Source organism: Dioscorea cayenensis, chromosome 5, assembly GCF_009730915.1.
Source record: "Dioscorea cayenensis subsp. rotundata cultivar TDr96_F1 chromosome 5, TDr96_F1_v2_PseudoChromosome.rev07_lg8_w22 25.fasta, whole genome shotgun sequence".
In the NCBI taxonomy this organism is placed as follows: domain Eukaryota; kingdom Viridiplantae; phylum Streptophyta; class Magnoliopsida; order Dioscoreales; family Dioscoreaceae; genus Dioscorea; species Dioscorea cayenensis.
The window spans coordinates 25,738,226-25,757,252 of NC_052475.1; the positions used below are offsets into that span (position 1 = coordinate 25,738,226).

At 34.5% G+C, this 19,027-nt stretch overlaps 1 protein-coding gene across 7 annotated transcripts; it reads left to right on the forward strand.

Annotated features, from left to right (window-relative positions):
- Positions 1 to 1,369: 1,369 nt before the first annotated feature.
- LOC120262505 (importin beta-like SAD2) lies at positions 1,370 to 17,932 on the forward strand. Of its 7 annotated transcripts, none has more exons than XM_039270634.1 (22): positions 1,371 to 1,539; positions 2,102 to 2,255; positions 2,337 to 2,424; positions 3,135 to 3,290; positions 3,824 to 3,986; positions 4,076 to 4,260; positions 4,342 to 4,515; positions 5,045 to 5,190; positions 5,348 to 5,471; positions 5,562 to 5,742; positions 7,664 to 7,823; positions 7,902 to 7,943; positions 8,025 to 8,143; positions 8,228 to 8,414; positions 11,648 to 11,779; positions 12,801 to 12,904; positions 13,128 to 13,307; positions 15,105 to 15,241; positions 15,309 to 15,448; positions 15,847 to 15,998; positions 17,285 to 17,396; positions 17,498 to 17,931. In XM_039270634.1, the coding sequence occupies exons 1-22, from the start codon at positions 1,450 to 1,452 to the stop codon at positions 17,653 to 17,655; spliced, it is 3,084 nt and encodes a 1,027-aa protein (XP_039126568.1). In that variant the 5' UTR covers positions 1,371 to 1,449; the 3' UTR covers positions 17,656 to 17,931. The 7 variants fall into 7 exon arrangements, with proteins under 7 accessions (XP_039126573.1, XP_039126574.1, XP_039126568.1 ...); XM_039270635.1 differs by having other exon boundaries at positions 2,102 to 2,246; XM_039270636.1 differs by having other exon boundaries at positions 2,120 to 2,255; positions 17,498 to 17,930.
- Positions 17,933 to 19,027: the final 1,095 nt, after the last annotated feature.

Here is a 19,027-nt window from a genome sequence, read left to right on the forward strand (position 1 = left end):
TATTATAATGAGTGAATACCACTATGTTCTACATTTTTTTTTTTCTTTTCATATACAATGAAATTTACAAATTTTCTCTAAAATAACATATTTATAATTTTAAAATTATAAAAATATCATATTTTCTCCCGAGCATTTTAACAAAAATGTTAAAAATTATTCCGAGAATATATTATTATTATCTGAATTAAATCTAAAAAAAAAAAAAAATCATCCAATATCTCAATAAGTGGCTACGCGTCATATGAAAACCATTAAATCATACCTACTTTCGTATCAAGAAGTAAAAATTTTTAAAATAAAAACATATGATAAGTAAATGATGACATGGCAGGGTAATGCAGGTCATGGCACATCCCTTGCCATGTAACTATTTAAGCTCTCTAGTCTTATGTAACTTAAAAACTAATGTTTTAATAAATAATATGAAAAAAAGTTTTCGGTAGATTACGAGGACCACCGTGGACATTTCTTCAATTTTGTCCAAATTCATTTACCCTTTATCAATCCATTTTGATTCTTGAATTCAAAAATCAACAGGCTATGATTGATTATTGGTATACTTACTCTTAAATTTTAAATTTAAAAATATAAACTACAATATATATATATATTTGAATAAAAATGTATAAACTGTTAATTTATTACGAAAGAAAAAACACAATACAAAAATAAAACCGACAAATAATAATAATAAAAAAAAATCAAAGATGTTACATCACATCCAAAAGGAAACAAGGAACAAAATTTAAAAAAAATACTAAGAAATCCACTAAGAGTGGAAGAAGATAATATGAAGAAAACCGTTGAGTGTTGAGTGTTATTGAAAAAAAAAAAACACAATACTTACTCTTAAATTTCAATTTTAAAAATATAGATTATAATTTATGTTTTTCCTTGATTTTTTTTTTTTTGAGATATTTAAAATTGATTAATGTTATTGAAAAAGAAAAATGAAAACAATTAGTTACCAAACACAAAGAGAAAATCTAGATCTTTCTATCCAAGATCATATCTATGAAGATCACAGCTTAACGTTTTGATTTTTAAAAATAAAATTAAGGGTCCCATCATTGAAAGTGTATATTTAAAATTTCACAAAATTAAGTAAAAATTAGAAAAAAAAAGAAGAAACAAACAAACGATTTTTAATTAGTTAATTCATTCCGAATCCCAAGAAAATCCTTCCGTTAACTTTTGCATGGTGAGTGTTACAAACACCCGCTGGTAATTATAAGAAGACTAGAAAATGGCGGCAAAGAAGATTCCAAAAGGCTATATTAAGGGCCCCACCTAGGCGGTGAGATTAAGGACCTCTCTATAAGCTCACCCTTGGACTAGTATATCTCACACTCCCGGCAGCTCTGTTTTCGTTTTCTTTGGTCTCTCTCCCGAGATCATCGCGGGCGTTGGACCCTCGCCCAAGGGATTCGGAGGTCGTCGACGGCCATGGATCCCGGGAGCCTTGCCCTCATCTTCCGCGGCGCGTTCAGCGTCAACCCCCAGCAGCGCAGCGCCGCTGAGAAGAGCCTCAGTCAGGTGAATCATTTCTTGAGTTTTACTTCTTGATTGATATCGTTTTGGCGCTAGAATGTCAGATGATTTCCGTGTAGTTTACCTGCATAATCTTTACGTTGTTGGGGGGTTTCGTATCAGTGATGAGTTTGATCTCTGTTTTTTGCTGATCTTAGTTGATGATCGTGGTTTCTTGAGTGATTAATTTGCTTGATATGATTAGAATGAGAAAGCAGATGAATTATCGTTTGTTTTAGCATTACATTAATTTATATATGGTGTATATTTTTTCTTTTTTATGGTAATTTATGCTGATATGGTTCCTGAATGGTGTTAATTTAAGTTTACTGTTTGTTGGAGGGAAGTCTGAAATTTGATTATAAGTTTCTCTGTTTCTGTTAATATTTTGTAGAAATGTTCTTATTACTATCTATATTTATCTATGGATTTGGAAAGTTTAAATATTTCTGTTGGTGCATAGAGTATCACAATTGATTGCTATTTCCCTGGTTGATTTATTGAAGTGGATGGTATGACACAAATAGGCGAAAAGGAAAACAACATTGGTAAACTTATAGCAACTCAGATGTTTAAATTTATGCAGTTCCAGTGCACACCACAGCATTTAGTGATAGTATTGAAGATCATTGTTGGCTCAGACTATGATATGACCACTCGACAGTTGGCCAGCATTTATTTCAAAAATTTTGTGGCGAAGAATTGGCCATCTGGTACACCTGGTATGAATGGGAAGTAGTAATTGTAGTATCCATCAGGTTATTTTAAGAAAGCTTACAAGATATTACTAAGTCATTATGCAGGTGTCCTGCAGAAGATACCAGAAAATGATAAGGGTTTTGTCCGGGATAACATCCTTGGTTTTATTCTTCAGGTTCCTCCATTATTGAGGTACTCATTCTGAATGTAAGATTGTGGTTTCATGTCAAATTTTCTGCTATGTTTTATTGTGAGGCCTATGTCTAGAGGTTTCTAAATTTTTGCAGGAGCAATATCATGATTTATCCTGAGTCATTTTTATTGTGTTCTAGTAACTACAGGCCACTTATTTCTAAACCTTGTCTTTCATTTACCTATCCGTTCTTCTCTTCTAAAACTGTCTTTCAATTTGGTAGCACTCGATTATTGTAGCTGTATTGTGCTTTTCTTGTATCTTGGTTGTGAGGCTGCATGATGTGATTAACATGTTTAGGTGGTTTTGTGTAGAATTGTCAGGTTGTCTTTTGCAGTCAAATACTGCATTCTTGATTAGTGGTATGTTGAAGTTGTAGTATGTGTGTCTTCTTTTATGTGGGTGTTGTTAGTCTTATCTGAGCCTCAAATATAGTTTGCTTTGATAGGATTTTTTTCTTGAAGTAACATATGCAACCTACGTCTGGCCTGCATTCTGTAACCTTGTTGACAGGCAAAGAATATTGAATTAATGCTACCAAACAAGTTCTTAACCAAATGAGGTTGTCCTTTACACTTTTTAATGTGTGATTAGGAAAGCAGTCATTGTCATATTTCAAATGCTAGAGCTGGCCTTTGGGTTGCATATGTAACTGCTTGTCTGATGTATCTTATTTTCCAGAATTTCTAATTCCTGCTTTGTCATGCAGAACACAGCTTGTCGAATCTCTTGAAACTATCATCAATGCTGATTATCCAGAAAATTGGCCAAGACTTCTTTGTGGGATAAAAGAATGCTTGCAATTGCAGAGTCATCAAGCCTGTGGAGCATTTCATGTGCTGAGGATTCTCTCTAGGAAATATGAGTAAGTAACCAAGTATGCACGTCCCCATAGTGTGGGAATTGCATTCCTTCAGCTGCTGTTGTATTTCTCAGGCTATATTTTGCATTTGAAACTGGTTTAACACGTACTTGTTATACTTTGATTATTTACTATGCCTTATTTTTCCATAGATGTGCTTTTTTCTTTGCATAATAATTAAGAAGAATGTTTGAGGAATGTTACTCTGTGTAAAGTTATACACTCTTTCTTTAGCTTCAGTTTTCCTCTAAGCATAGCTCTCTCTCTCTCTCTCTCTCTCTCTCTTGCTATCTTTGTTCTACTTGATGTATGTATTAAATTTGACTGTGATTTGTCACCTATAGAGTTAAAATTCAGTAATGTGTCAAATTTCTTGTACTGATGTTACATGTTCTGGTCCATATCATTGAACAACAAAGTCCTTGGGAGCTTACTCCATAGTTAAGTCTTATGATGATAAAACCTTATTTAGACTGATCTTTTTGAACTTGTGAAAGCTCTTATTGTTACTAATGATGCTATGTTTTCTTCTTAAGGGTCAAGTGTGATGAAGAACGAGTGCCTCTTGTTCTCATTATTGACGAGACATTTCCTCTGTTATTGAGTAAATTGTACACACTTGTCCAGGTAGTGAAGCCCTCAATTGAAGTTGCTGATTTGATAAGGTTTATATGCAAGATATTCTGGTCGTCAACATATGTATGTGTCTATAAAATTGCATCTTATTTCCTACAAGATTTTTTTCAGTGCTTTGATCTAACCATTCTTATCTTCAATATGGTTCTTAGTTGGAGTTTCCAAATCATCTCCATGATCCAAATATCTTTAATGCCTGGGTGTTTCTATTATTGAATGTTTTGGAAAGACCTGTTCCTTTGGATGGTGAACCAACTGATCCAGAGCAAAGGAAATCTTGGGGGTGGTGGAAAGTTAAGAAATGGACTATTCGCATCCTAAACCGTTTATATACTCGGTGTGTCTCTGATTACATACTTTAGTGGTACCCTTTTATTAGCAACCTATGTTTTGGTGTTTCATTGGAATATCTTGGCAGGTTTGGTGACACAAAACTTCAAAAACCTAAAAACAAGGTGCTTGTTCAAATGTTTCGGCACAACTATGCTGAGAAAATTTTTAAGTACTACTTACGTTTGCTCAATGCTGTTCGTGTTGGTGAATACTTACCTGATAGAGTTACCAATCTCAGCCTTCAATATCTCACTAGCAGGTTTCTCTCACTTATTGTGTCTAGTCTATATTATTGATATTTGGGTTTGTTGTAACTAATGGCTTCAGGGGATTGTGATTAACCAATTAATATTGTCTCTAAAAGCTCTAATCGATCTTAATTTTATTTTAAATTATCGATTTTGTTTATTTCTCAAATTTGCTTATTGTTCATTTGTATTATTGTATGTCTACTGGTTCTTTTCTATTTGTATCTACTAAGTTTGCTTGAGATACGGCAATTGACTGGCAGCAACCAAATATTTTCTGTCAAGGCTAGTGGGTTAATATTTCTCTTATTGCTTTTGGTTTGCATCTTACGGGGATCTTGTTCTCAGTCCCTGCTTTTCCTTATGTGTGATTTTCCTTCCTGCAAACTTGAATATCAGTAAGATACTTTATTTGCATTGATTTAACAAGAGCTGATATTTTAAAGGATACAACCATTATCCCTATAATGTGAACCAGAGGACTTTTACCTAATCTATATCGGCATGTTGACCTACTTTCAATTCTGCCCCTTATTTCAGTATTGAGAGTAACAAAATGTACGGGTTGCTGCAACCACAACTTGACATTATTCTCTTTGAGATAATCTATCCACTGATATGCTTCAATGACAATGATGCACAATTATGGGATGAAGATCCTCATGAGTATGTGAGGAAGTGTCACGGTGAGTTTTAGAAATCTGATTCCATTATATGCTGATATCATGTTGTCTGAAAGCATTAACAAGTTCTTGGATCCAGTAATGGTAATGTAATTAAATTTTCTAAGAGTTATTCCCCTTCTCTGCTTCCATATTAATGCTTAGCAACATTCATTTTCAGACTTTAAGGAAGATTTTTTCAGTCCCAGAGGTGCTGCCATTGGTTTTCTGATTGAACTTTTGAGATTACGTGGAAAGGGAAATCTTGAGAAGTTAATTCAGTTTATTACAGAGATTTTTCGGAGGTAGGTGCTGGTTTGCTTTATTACTAATGAATTCATTGAGACTTCACCCGTACAAATGCGTAATCTATGATAGAATTCACTTCTTACCAGATATGATGAGGCTTCTATTGAGACGAAACCATATTGCCAAAAAGATGGTGCTCTTTTTGTTATTGGATTGTTATGTGGCAAACTAAAGCAAACTGAACCTTATAAGTCAGAACTTGAGCCTATGTTAGTGCAACACGTCTTCCCAGAATTTGCAAGTCATCTCGGACATCTCAGAGGAAAGGTTGAGAGATTCTTTCTCATGCATCTCCTTATGTGTCTTATCTTGAGAACATCAAATATCAACATTTATGTGGCCTTAGGAAATCGTTTCAGTTCTTAATGATTTGATTGTGGTTCAATTTCACTTCCAATTCTTGGTATGTAAATCCTAGTAAATCACAATAAATGAACATGAATTTTGCGACTCGATATGCATGGCTCTATGCTATGTTTCTAGGTTCTACCCATAAACTACAGCCTTTATTTTGTTAAGGTTTTACATATTGTGTAATTTGAAAACCTGAGCACTCTTAACACTAGTGCTATTGTTGAGATTAATGCTCTTCTCCTCTAAATATCTAGTGTTATAATGAACGATAAAATTGATGTGAAAACTGTCATTTTACTCTCTGCTTTAAGCCTTTAACACTCTCCCTATTTGCTATAGATAATCTGCTTGTTTTCTTCATGGTTTTAATTCCTTAATATTGTGATTGAACTTGCATTGAGCCTGATATGTTGTTCTTTATTTTCATGTGCATACTGCTGGTTCATTTAATGGTGCTTTTGTAATGAATTATGCAACCTGCATGCTTTTGGCATCCTGGTTTTTTTTATTGCTATAAATGGTGGGTAGCATATCATGATTTATCATCTTGTACTTGAAGACAAGGTGATTATCCATTTGAGAATAATTAGAGCCTTTATTTTTATTCTATTCTGCAAAGTATAGTTATTGTTAACAAGAAAATGGAACATCTTGATAATTTGAAGAATTTTCCACTGATTTGTTTCCTACGGAGCTTTGTGGTTGTGCCCCAAATTTGCCATCTCTCATGGTGACTTAAATGGACAATTTGATGCTACTACCCAGGCCAATTAAAATCATCCCCATATTTGAAATTAATACAAGTTCAAATTCGTTTGTTTCCTTTTCTTTTACTTTTACTTTTTCTTGCTTTCTTCTTTTTTTGTTCAATTGTTTGTCATCGATCTATGAAACATCCCACAACCTCAATCTTCTTAAAAGGTTCTACTCCTTATCTACTAGAGAGGATATAAAGCTTGGTTAACTGGTTCTCATGTGTCTCCCATGGTGCCTTACATGGTTGGCAAGCCATTTTAATATATTATTTTCACTCCCCAATTTATGTGGATTATTCTTCTCTTAGTAGGGGTATCATAGTCAAATCCATTCTCTGAGTTTCCGACTCAGATTTTATTAGTTCCAGTGATATTTCTCATGCTAGAATTGAATTTATTCAGTATTTTTCTATATAATTTAAGTAGAATTTGTTATTCATGACCTGTCTGTTTTTATTCCAGCGATGTTGGTCTTATTAATGGCTTTTTTTAAGCTTGTTGAGACATTTTAATGTGGACATCATCCAAATGTAAAACTGGTATTCTTTGAGAGCTATCAAGTCAGAACCTCAGAATGTTCTATATCACATGGGGTGAGTGCAACGTATGTATGCCTCACTACTGACAGGGTTATGAATGTAACAAAATAATCCGCTCAGATGCATTCAACCTGAGATGAAGAAACCATGAAGGATCTTGACGGGTTGAAGTGTTTGGAATATTTTTAAGGAGTGAACATTGTGGCATTAATAAGTCTGGAGGGTTAAGTATTTAGCATGCCACCTTTTTTTCCCATGGCAAAATGAAGTAAAACCATTGTTGATATGAGGAAAAGCTGTCTTTGCTCTCGACAAAGTTGTATGGTACTTTGATGTTTTCCTCTAAAGACTAATCATGGAAATGACACTTTCAGGCTTTCTTATATCACTACATTAACATCATAGGTGAAAGGCAATCATGGTTATTTCATATTTCATTTTTGATTCATGACCAGCCTCAACATTTACGGATGCTCACAATTATTTATTTATTTATTTTTGGCTGATTAATGATTACAATTTTTGCTATACGGGGTTCAGGCTGCATGGGTTGCTGGGCAGTATGCTGATATTAAGTTTTCAGATCAGAACAATTTTCGTAAAGCATTCCACTGTGTTGTTTTCGGGTTAAATGATCCTGAGCTCCCTGTGCGCGTTGACTCGGTCTTTGCATTGCAATTTTTCATTGAAGCATGCAAAGGTGGTTTTTTGTTCACTTATAGTTTATATTTCTACAATTCTTTTTATGGGATAACATGCAATTATGTTGTCTATGCAGAGCTTAATGAAATCCTCCCAATCCTTCCTCAATTACTTGATGGTAGGCAAAAAGTTAAATTTATTTTGTAGTATCTCTTTGTGACTTGGTGTTTGATATCTAAACTCGATGACTTATCTACAGAGATTTTTAAACTTATGAATGATGTGGAAAATGAAGACCTGGTGCTTTGTCTTGAGACAATTTTTGTCAAATTTGGTGAAGAGATGGCTCCATACGCTGTTGGCTTGTGCCAGAATCTGGTATATTGCAAGCTTGAATCTTCAGATAATTTTCTTACCTTTTCGTTCACAATGCATTTAACATCTCCACCATTCTGCTTATAGAGTTCTGTGTGTTGGAGGTGCTTAGAGAAATCTAAAGCAGATGGTCCAGGTTCTCTGGGAGCACTTGGTTGTTTGCGTGCCATAAGCGTCATTCTTGAATCAATTAACATGCTTCCCCATCTTTTTGTCCAAATTGAGCCCATTCTGTTACCTATGCTGCAAAAGATGCTGACAAATGACTGCCAAGGTACAATCTCCTTTTCGTAATGCATGCTTGATAATATCTTTGTCCAATCTTCATTTAATCATCTCAATGTTCCTGGCAACTTTGCTTTGTATGAATCTTTATATTTGCAAATGTCCACAAAAGTTCTTGCACTTATTACATGGTTTTGATCTTGATGTCGTGGAAACTATGCAAAATTGATTACCTTTTGATAGTACTATCGCTTGCTTTGTATATGGTTACTATAATTTTTTGCAACTTTTATATGCATTTCAATGTGATGACTTTTTGGTATCAATTTGAGTATACTTTTTACTAGATCTTTTTATGCAATTTTTATTTATTTATGTTGAGCATAATTATTGTTAGAATGGGATGTGTATCTATTTTAATGGCTACAATGAAAACTTAGTTCTGTCAAAGACAACCAAGAGGCCAAGAATGCTATTGGAGTTGCCTGCCATAAATTAGCCTCTCAGGCTGTTTATATTGCCTTTATGGTTACTTAGATTTAGTAACTAATGGCTAATATATAGAAGGAAAATCATAATATTTTGGTAGCCCAGAGACTAATTTTAGGATAGATTTGCAGCCAATAATGAATAATGAAGGAAACCCCTTTAAGCACTCCTTTAAGCTCTCCCTTTTACTATTTCTGGTTAATCAACCCACAACAATTTGGAGTTAAGAAAGTAATTCCTGCTTGAAGAGACAATTTTGGTGTAAATTTCAGTAAATTGATCTCGAGAGTATGGATATGAATGTAAGATGGCTCATGGTTATAACAAATGAATATAATGACGAGCTATCTTATCTGTTCGTTCCTATCATGAAAAACTTGATTCTCAGTAATCTTAATAGGACTTGTACCATCAACATGCAAAGAGGTCTGGGTGAAAGTTGTGAGAAATGAAATTCTCTGAGCAATTCTTGCAACAATTCAATCTCATAGCAAGTTGAAGACAGCTGTGGACTTGAATTCAGCTAACATTTTAAGCAAGCTATCTTGCTTTTTATGTTTCGAAGAAATGACCAGTGGCCCTAGTATATACACCAACTTGTGGTGGATTTGTGAGTGGACAGCCACCACAATCAGCATCATTATGCTCTTGATGAATCACTTGAAAACAATGTATCCCTTAAGGTATTGGCTGATGAAATAGGCAGCAGGAAGATGATGCTTCAGAGAAGTCACAAAATGACCCACAATATAAACTATATAAGAAATAATTGGACAAGCAAATGTGAGATAGGTAGGGGAAAAAAACGAGTTTCCTCTAGCGTAGGATCAAAAAGCAAAATGGCCTTGTCATTATGAAGCTTTAGATTAGCTTTCATCAGTGTCTATTTTAGAAGCATGAGTCGTGTTGCTGTAGTAGACAATGATAGCATGATGATGTGGAATGGCATAAGTTGGGAAGAGAAGATAATGCAAGTACTTGTCTCTTGTTGATGCGTACTGCAAGCTCACGGATCGATCAAGTAATAAATTAATATCGTCCGCACGAGGACTTTGTTGCTAACTACTAATTTATTACAATTAGTGTTATTTAGACGAATTGATAAGTATGTGAATTGTGGAAATAATAAGTAATAAAAACTAACTACTAATTGTTGGGGTGATTAATTCAGATTTCAAGGGCTTCTAGGATTAAGGTTCACCATAATTATAGATAAAAGACTTCATACTGACTCTTTCTTGGTTAAGTTTAATTGCTTTGAAGGTGGAATATCCTAAGATATTCCACTCTTTCCTTTCAAAATATAATGAGGTATCTAACTTAGAACAACTCCTACTTTCGTAGTTATTAAAAATAATTAGATCCTTTAAGTTCTATGATATCTAGTAATCCTTAAGAAATCATAATCTAGGATTTCAGGTTCAATTTTAGGGTTCCCAACACCTTAGTTCACCGTTCGGTCCTTCCTTTGGTATCTAAAATCATGTAAACATGAGGGGCTCAACTCATTCACAAGCATTAAGTACCATAAAATTGAATCAAAAGCAAATAAAGATTAATATGAAAAATAGAAGTCAATACATCATAAATTATCTAAACATTGGGCTAATCCCAATCCCAGAACAAAAGGTCTACTTGCTCATGTTCGATTTAAAAGCTAAAAGGTTCATATCAATTATAAATCGAAACATGGAATAAATCAAAGAATAAGAAAGAAGAAACTCTTGAATCTTGATCCTCCACGCGTGATGTTCTTGTAGATCGATGAATCTCTCCCTCGATCTGTGTCTTTTTTCTCCTTTTTTTTTTATAGCTTTAGATGATCTCTAACCCTTAGAGAAATAGTCTCCTTGTTCTCGTAGCTAAAAGATGCTTTAAAATCCTTTTCTTGTCCTTATATAGAGGAGGGTTAAATCAGGGTCGTAATAGCGGCAAAGATCCATGGCTATGTTAGCTAACACTGGTGAGTTGTGCTTCTTCTAGGGTTTTAGTCTTTTAAATTTTTGCACCACGCTCAATGGCTGTGATAGCTATCACAGGTCACCCACGTTCTGAACAAAGACCGAACTTCACTTATCTACCATGTAAACTGATAAAAAATAGTAATTTGAACTAAAAGAGTAAAATTCAATTGAAAACATGGGGAAAGATGCATGACCAATTAAGAAATGGAACCTAAATCTATTAAAATATGCTATAAATTTAACACTTATCACTTGTATTGTTCAAAAACGATTCTTGTCGAAGTTTGGTTCAATTAGATTGAAAATAGCTGAGAAGATTAAGGCCTTCCATTTGCCAAGACTATCTTAAAACCTGCTGGGTGTGCTCAATGCCCTTGGAATCACTTCTTGTAATTATCCACATAGTCTAGTAGAATGATTATTCCAAGTTAATTCCTATCTGGTATCCTCTGTATTCCTGATCTTAATTTAGAAGTTTAAGATGATGGAATAGGGAGCTATTTTTGAATTTTTGATCTTGCAAATTTCTAAGAGTATATAGTTGGTAAATGACGTGGTCCAGAGCAGGCCTGTGAATAGCACAAAGTCAAATTATGAGTTAAGAGATATACATTCACCATTGAACCTTTTTCTTAAGATGATTAGATTATTAGTTACTCATTCATTGCCTTATACACTAACATGTCATGCATTATTATTGTTATCTCAGTAATAATTTAAATGACACCATTCTGGAAATCAGTTTTTGTTTATTCCCTTATTTTCTCACTGCCAGGAATAAATTTTCTTTAGTCACTATCTATTTTCCTAGCTTGATCTCTATCCGCAGATGTTTTTGAGGAAGTTTTGGAAATTGTGTCCTTATTGACTGCTTTTTCACCAATAATTTCTTTGGAGTTATGGAGCCTTTGGCCTATGATGGTGGAAGCTCTTAGAGATTGGGCAATGGATTTCTTTGGAGGTAAGTCAATGCGAGAATCATTGATGTAGCATCACTTGGTGCTCCCTTCCCATAAAAAATTTGCTATGGTAAAACTGTTTCTTCTCCTGAATATCATTAAATATACTATTTATGTTTTTCTAGGAATTTTATGTTACTCAACTTTGCTTTTGTTGTTTCATGCCCAGTATAGATATACTCATAGTCTGTTAGTTGTATCATTTTCAGAATGCTCGTTTCTCCTTTTTTATAAATCATTGCTTCAAAGAATGTAGCCAACGCTTAAATTTATCCAAATTTATCAATTTTCTTACTATCCCAATACTTGAAAAATATTTTTTGTAAACAAAAAAACATTCCAATTGAATGGTTATGAACTTACCCATTGCTAGTTTTCTGTTGTCCCTCCACATTAAATGAATTGACCTTAAGTTCAAATGAATACTGGTATTCAAAGTCTACACAAAATAATAATAATAATAATAATAATAATAATATTATTATTATTATTATTATTATTATTATTATTTCTGAAAGTTACAAAATGCACTTGGTGGCCACTGCTCGGTTGTGGTTTTCAACACACTATTATGAGCACCATGATGAATACAATTAGGTGGTATTGATTGTTGTTGGATTTGATTGGTTTTGGGGTTTGGTTATTTGAATGGGAATGAAAACAGACCCAAGTTTGACTGGATTAATATTAATTATTTATATTTAAAAATAAAATTATACATTCTAATTTATAACAGATGTGTGTTAATATTAATTTTTTTAATATTTATCGCAAAATTGTTTATTTAAGTTATTCAATCTTGTAAAAAAAAATGCCGTTGTAAAAAACTCTATTCCCAACTTGGGTGTTTAGTTGGAGTTGATGGCATAACATGAGGTATCCCACAGCCAAACACCACCTATAGTAGTAGAGTTTGGTAAAATCCGAAGTCAATTTTATTTGTTGTTTTTGGAAGAAATGAGGCTCTCTTTTATTCATTTTCTCTGTGCATCTTTGGATCTTTTGGAGACATTTTCTATGCAGATGCTCTTGTTCCATTAAACAATTATATATCGAGGAGTTCAGAACATTTTCTTACATGTAGAGGTCCCGACTATCAGCTAAGTCTATGGAGCATACTTTCATCTGTGAGTTATTTGTTTAAGTTATGTTTTCCTTTTATGTACTTAACAAAATCTTCTGGTGAGAACATCCTTGATAGGCAGTGATGTAAAAGTATTTCCATGAACTGAACATAAATAAAGTCCATGCCCATTGATTCTGATTGGTCTCATTTGGCCGTTACTACTGGTAAATGAAGTCCTTTTTCTATTCCTTGATGAGATACCCATGAATTAACTTGGTATGCAGACTATGTTAGACAATAGCCTCCCAGATGGGTTTGCTGAGTCAGCACCTAAGCTTATACAAGTAGTATTCCAAAATTGCAAAGGTCAAGTGGATCAGTGGGTGGAACCATATCTCATGATTACAATTGCACGATTGCGACAGACAAGGAAGCCCTATTTGAAGTGTCTCTTGATACAAGTGGTGAGCAAATAATTTTAGATTTTTTGGTTTGTTAAGTAGTGCTCATCTGTTTTGATGTTTTATTATTAGCAAATAAGATGATCCTGACTAAAGCAAGTCATCATTGATAGTATTCTGCCATTCAGTATTAATGAATATAGGATGTGACACTAAATTGTGTTATGTGATGTAACTAGCTCAATTTTATGAGAATTTGCTGTTAGGTTGCTGCCTGAAGCACATGTTTGATTGGAAACCAAAGAATGGTTCAATTTAAATTTACCCTATAAGTTGGCAATTGGCTATGCATTTTGTTACAAATGAGCTTGGGGAGAATAACATTTGGTATAATTTGCACACAGAATACGCTTTATGAAACTGACAATTTCCTTTTTCTGTTAAAATGCATCACAAGCGGGTTGCATATAGGACTGAGCTATTCTGTGGTTTCCTTGACCTTGTAAATGTTTTGTTATGCCAGCTGAAGTTATTTCAGATAGTCTTTATTTACTTATACCATTCTCTCCAGTTGTATCTTGCCACACCTCATATCTTCCTATTGTTTCCTTTTATATGGTATTTTTGACTAAATGTAACAAAGTGGACCAGCTGTTAAATTGAAATATTAGCTTGAATCTATTACATTGCCTGTGTCAAAGTGTGTGTAAATACAGTATTGTTAAACTTCCCATCAAAAAATTGTGGCGCTATTAATATGAGTATTATTGATTGCTAAGGTGTCTATAAAATGCTTTTGATAACCATTAAAACCTCAATCTGCTAAATAAGTTTCTCATGAGCTATTCTAGATTTAATGTCTAGGTGCAACTTGTTTTATCATTACTAGACTCTATAAAAGGTATGGTTTTTCCATCAGGAGAAGAAAATTGCTACTTGTGGCAATACACTTATTTGTTCCATCTGCAAGACAAGCTTTTATACGGCAGTTCTTTGAGATTTCCCTTGTGGAAACAGGTGAAATGTGTGAACTCTAAGTCAATGTTTTCTATGAAGATTGCATTTCAGATTATGCATGTGAAGGATCTGAAATCTGATGGCAATAATGTATGATTCATTCCCTATTATGAAAATTCTTCCCTTGTTAAGGAACCAATCAATAGCCCTACGATGGCCCAGCCAATGATTCTTAACATTTTCTTTTTTCTTTTTATTTTTTTGAGTTGCGCACTTCCTTCTGAACTAGACTGTACCTGGTGCTTGGAGGCTTGGAGCATTGCTAGTGAAGCTCAGAGTTAGCACACTTTTATGAGTGTCATACCCGTTATGGCCTACCATTGCATGTTATACATATGCAAAAGTTATGTACCCACAACACCTTTGTTCTTTTTTCTATTGGTTCAGTCATTGTTTTGTGCATGCTTTGCATCTACTCAATTGATTATGAGAATTTAATTTGCAACTTCGGCACATGTTGACTGCTAACAATGGCTGTTTTTGCAATTGACTTATGCTTGTAGCACATGCATTCCTGGTTAATTGAGATCCAAGTTTGTCAAATGTTGGCTCTTGGTTAATCAGTTAAGACCCTTGTGCCTATCCAGAGTACCATTGATAAGGACGGTCTGTGTGCATGACTGAAGTAGTAGGAATTTGATCTAGATGTCCACAATTCCTAAATAATAATAATATTGTCAAATCGTTTCAATTCATGCCTGTGGCATGTGACCATCCCATTGTTTTCATGCCTCTCCTGTTTCCCTTATATCTGAGGATCATCTTTGGCAACTTTATTTTTCATTGGATGTTGTAATTTTAATCATCTACTGCCGCTTTTATATATATATATATATATTGTAGATAGCTGGTGCACTTTACTATGATGCCTCACTGACACTAACGACATTACAAAAGCACAACGTGGCGACAGAGGTTTTCAATCTCTGGTTCCAGATGTTACAAGTAAAAAGTAGTGGTGTTCACTCAAATTTCAGAAGGTATGCTCATGCATCAGCCTGTCCTTCTCTATCTTCTTCTTCAATCAATTTCCTATAATACTTGCAGAAAACGTGAAAAGAAGGTTTGCTGCTTGGGTTTGACCTCAATCCTTGCACTGTCTGAGGCTTGGTTATCAGAAGAAGCTTTTGGTGTGGTCTTAAAAGCAATAATTGAACTGCTTGTCACCTACAAGGATCAAGTTGCAGGTTTGCTATCACTTTAAATATTGCTGGTTTTAGGTCCCTGTCTTCTTAAAAATGTTTTGCAAATTTAGCTGAAGTTTGCTTTCTTGTATGCACAAGGTTACTCACTTGATTCCTGACCAAAAGCAATCTGAAGTACATAAATATGATGAGGCCTCTAATTATCTGTGAAATTTTTGTTGGCCATTATTTTTAATTTTCTCAAAGATTGCTTTATATGATTTTAACCAGCATTTGCTTGTGTTGAATGGTTCCCTCTCAACTTATAGTCATGTATAGGCTCAATATTGATAAACAATTCTATGCTAATTAACATCACAACTGTGTGACTAGTTTTGGTTTCCTTGTCTCTACTACTTGGTTTTGATGTTGGCCTTTGTTAAGTCTGCTTTTCCTTATAGAATCCAAGAAAGAGCCTCATGATGATGATGATGATGATGATATGGATGAAGCTCAAACTGATGAGGATGAGAATAGTAAGTTTGATCATGAAATTGAACGTGATGGTCAGGATGATGGAGAGAGTATCAGATTTCAAAATTTAGCAGCAAAGGTCAGTAAATGCTTAATAAATCAATTTGCTCAGATTACTTGTCTATTGTGCCTGTTCATTAATTGGATGTTTCAAGGTTTTGGCCATTTTCAATAATTCAACCGAGATCATCAGACAATGTCATCAATTAATATTCATAATTTATTATACCCAATTTTCTTTGGATATTAGCCAGTGGTAATCTTGAAAGATAATTGATGCCTGACATTTTCTCTTAGTTACCATATACATGAGAAGGTGCTTGCTAAAATATTTTACAGCCGGAATTACTACAATATTCAATAATATAATAGTATTCCTTGTTGGGACGCAGTGGTTAACCTGGTCCATAGTCCCACATCGCCTGTGAGAGCCAATCTCCCTAGCTTTATATATCCTAAACCAATCCTTCCCTCTAAATGCAGTTATGGAGAAGTTAGGGTGGTGGGTCCCTGTATTAATATGGTATCAGAGCTATTGTTCCGATCGGCCGTGACTAGGATCTTGGGTCCCACATCCGCTGTGGGCCCAGGGGGGGTGTTGGGACGCAGTGGTTAACCTGGTCCATAGTCCCACATCACCTGTGAGAGCCAATCTCCCTAGCTTTATATATCCTAAGCCAATCCTTCCCTCTAACTGCAGTTATGGAGAAGTTAGGGTGATGGGTCCCTATTAACATTCCTAATCTGAATTTAGCAATAAGTTGCCCAGTTAAAATTTTCCTGATATTTTACAGGCTAATTGGTTATCCCCAAATTTGAAACAGATAATTTAGACTTTTATACATTGAAGGATGTCCCTTTTTACAGCACTTTTTCTATTTAGTTGTCCCTTTTGACTTGTTTCTTTTCTTCGTGACAAGTTATAACATCATGCATTATTATAATGGTGGAGTTCGACTGTAATGACTCTGGCATCATAGTTGAGTCTAGGAAACAGCTTCTCAATTTCTTGGGAAAGATTTTAACTTCATGAGCCTTGAATTGTTGGACGCATATTTGTGCTGAATTGCCCGGTTTTATTGGCTGCTTAACACACCCAGTTATAAAGTCAGTATAAAATTTTAGCATGCAATTCAAGTCCTGGTGATATTCCTCAATTTATGTACATGATGAAGCACATTTATTTGAATTCCTCAATTTTAACTACTAATCTTATGTAATGTTCCACAAGGAGTAGTCAACCCCTCTGCAAAAAAAAATTCTGTTCTCCATCATCTTTTTCTTTTGTTGATTTTATGGAAAAAGGAATAGTCTGATTCTGCTAGCATCATGTCAAGTTGAATATTATACATGTTTTAATTATAGTCGGAGGCCTTCAGAGCAGATGATGAGGATGATGATTACAGTGATGATGAAGAGTTGCAATCGCCAATTGATGCGGTGGACCCTTTTATATTCCTTGTGGAAACTGTCCAAGGTAAATTGCATTTTAATTTCTGAATAGTTGAGGATGGATTCTCCTTCTCATCTGTCATAGACCTGTGTGGTTTATAACTGACATTCTGCATTCCCCTCTAGGTATGACAGCATCAAATCCATCAAGATTTCAGCACCTGGTGCAAACCTTGGACTTTAGCACTCAGTCACACGCAACTGGCATACTTCAACATGCTGAACAGAGAAGGTTGGAGATTGAAAAAGAAAAGCTGGAGAAGGCAACAACAATGACGGGTTGATTTAAAGGTTGGCATTCCAGGTCCATTGCATACTTGATGCTCTTGTTGGTTATTTTTAAATGGAGGGTATGATGGTATACAACCATGAACGAAGAAAAAAATGTAAGAGAACAAAATATAAAATGAAGCTGTAATTAAAAAATGAATGGCTGACGTACTTGTTGCTACTTTATACTGCTTTATTTGTAGAAAGAAAAATTACAAAAGTAGTAAATCATGTTCTGATTATTTGCTAACAATTTAAACGTAATTGAAAAATGAATGGCTAATGTAATTGTTGCTACTTTGTACTGCTTTATTTGTAGAAAGAAAAATTACAAAAGTAGTAAATCATGTTCTGATTATTTGCTAACAATTTAAACAACCTTTAAACCAAGCCAAAATTTAAAACTAGCTAAAAGCCTAACTAAAAATTGCTGAATTTTAGGAGCGGATTGAGACCAATCCTACCATGTTCATTGATGTAACTTCTTTTCATTCCTCTTAGGATCAATCTGCTCATCCCAAACCTTTCTCTAAGTGTCTCAAATATGTCTGCAAATTGTTCTTGAGAACAACAATACAGAACTTCAATCTCTTTCTTCTCTTCAAGTTGCTTGATTTATGTGAAATTTAAATTTAATGTGCTTTGCCTTACTATGAAAGACCGGATTCTTAACAATTGAAATGGTTGCACAATTGTCATAGAGAATTACAGTCCCTTCCTCGGGCTAGAACTTTAAATCTTTCAACAATTTTCTTATTCAAATAGCTTGACTTGCAACTTTTGATAGGGCAATAGACTTGGCTTCTATTATTGACAATGCTACATGACCTTGTGTTCTTTTTTATTCGTAATAACTCTCGTCCCAGTTGTAAAACAATTCCTTGAAATACTTTTCATCTTCTCATCACTTCTAGCTTAGTCACTGTCTGAAAATCCCAACAACTTCACTGCTTCTGTTCTTGAATACAAAATTCCAAGTTCTCTTGTTCCTTCACAAATCTCAAAACCCTTTTAGCTGCCTTGTAATGAAGTTCTATTGATGCCTACATAAACCTTGATAGAAAATGCACAACAAAATGCTACATTAGCACTTGTTGCACACAAGTACAATAAACCAGCAATTAAGCTTCTTTACATTTTGCCATTACTCTTTGTTGAACCATCTTCCTTGATAAGCTTTTCTCCAACCAGAAAAGGTGTGCTAACGGGTTTGCAATTCTTCATACTGTCACGCCCCAAACCTGGCTCCCCAGGCCCAGTGCACTGACAAACGGCCACACACCCACCAAGCTGAGGCCCAGTAGGCATGTAAGGCCTCAAAACCTGCTTCTCAACAAATCACAAAAAAGTCTAATGCAGAGCAAAGGCTAGAAACAAGAATGGAGT

Excerpts from the sequence above, each read along its gene's own strand:
- LOC120262505 (XM_039270634.1), top strand. The coding sequence starts at position 1,450 with ATGGATCCCGGGAGCCTTGCCCTCATCTTCCGCGGCGCGTTCAGCGTC. Across the intron at positions 3,987-4,075 it reads TATTCTGGTCGTCAACATAT|TTGGAGTTTCCAAATCATCT; the intron begins GTATGTGTCTAT and ends TATGGTTCTTAG. Across the intron at positions 8,144-8,227 it reads TTGGCTTGTGCCAGAATCTG|AGTTCTGTGTGTTGGAGGTG; the intron begins GTATATTGCAAG and ends TTCTGCTTATAG.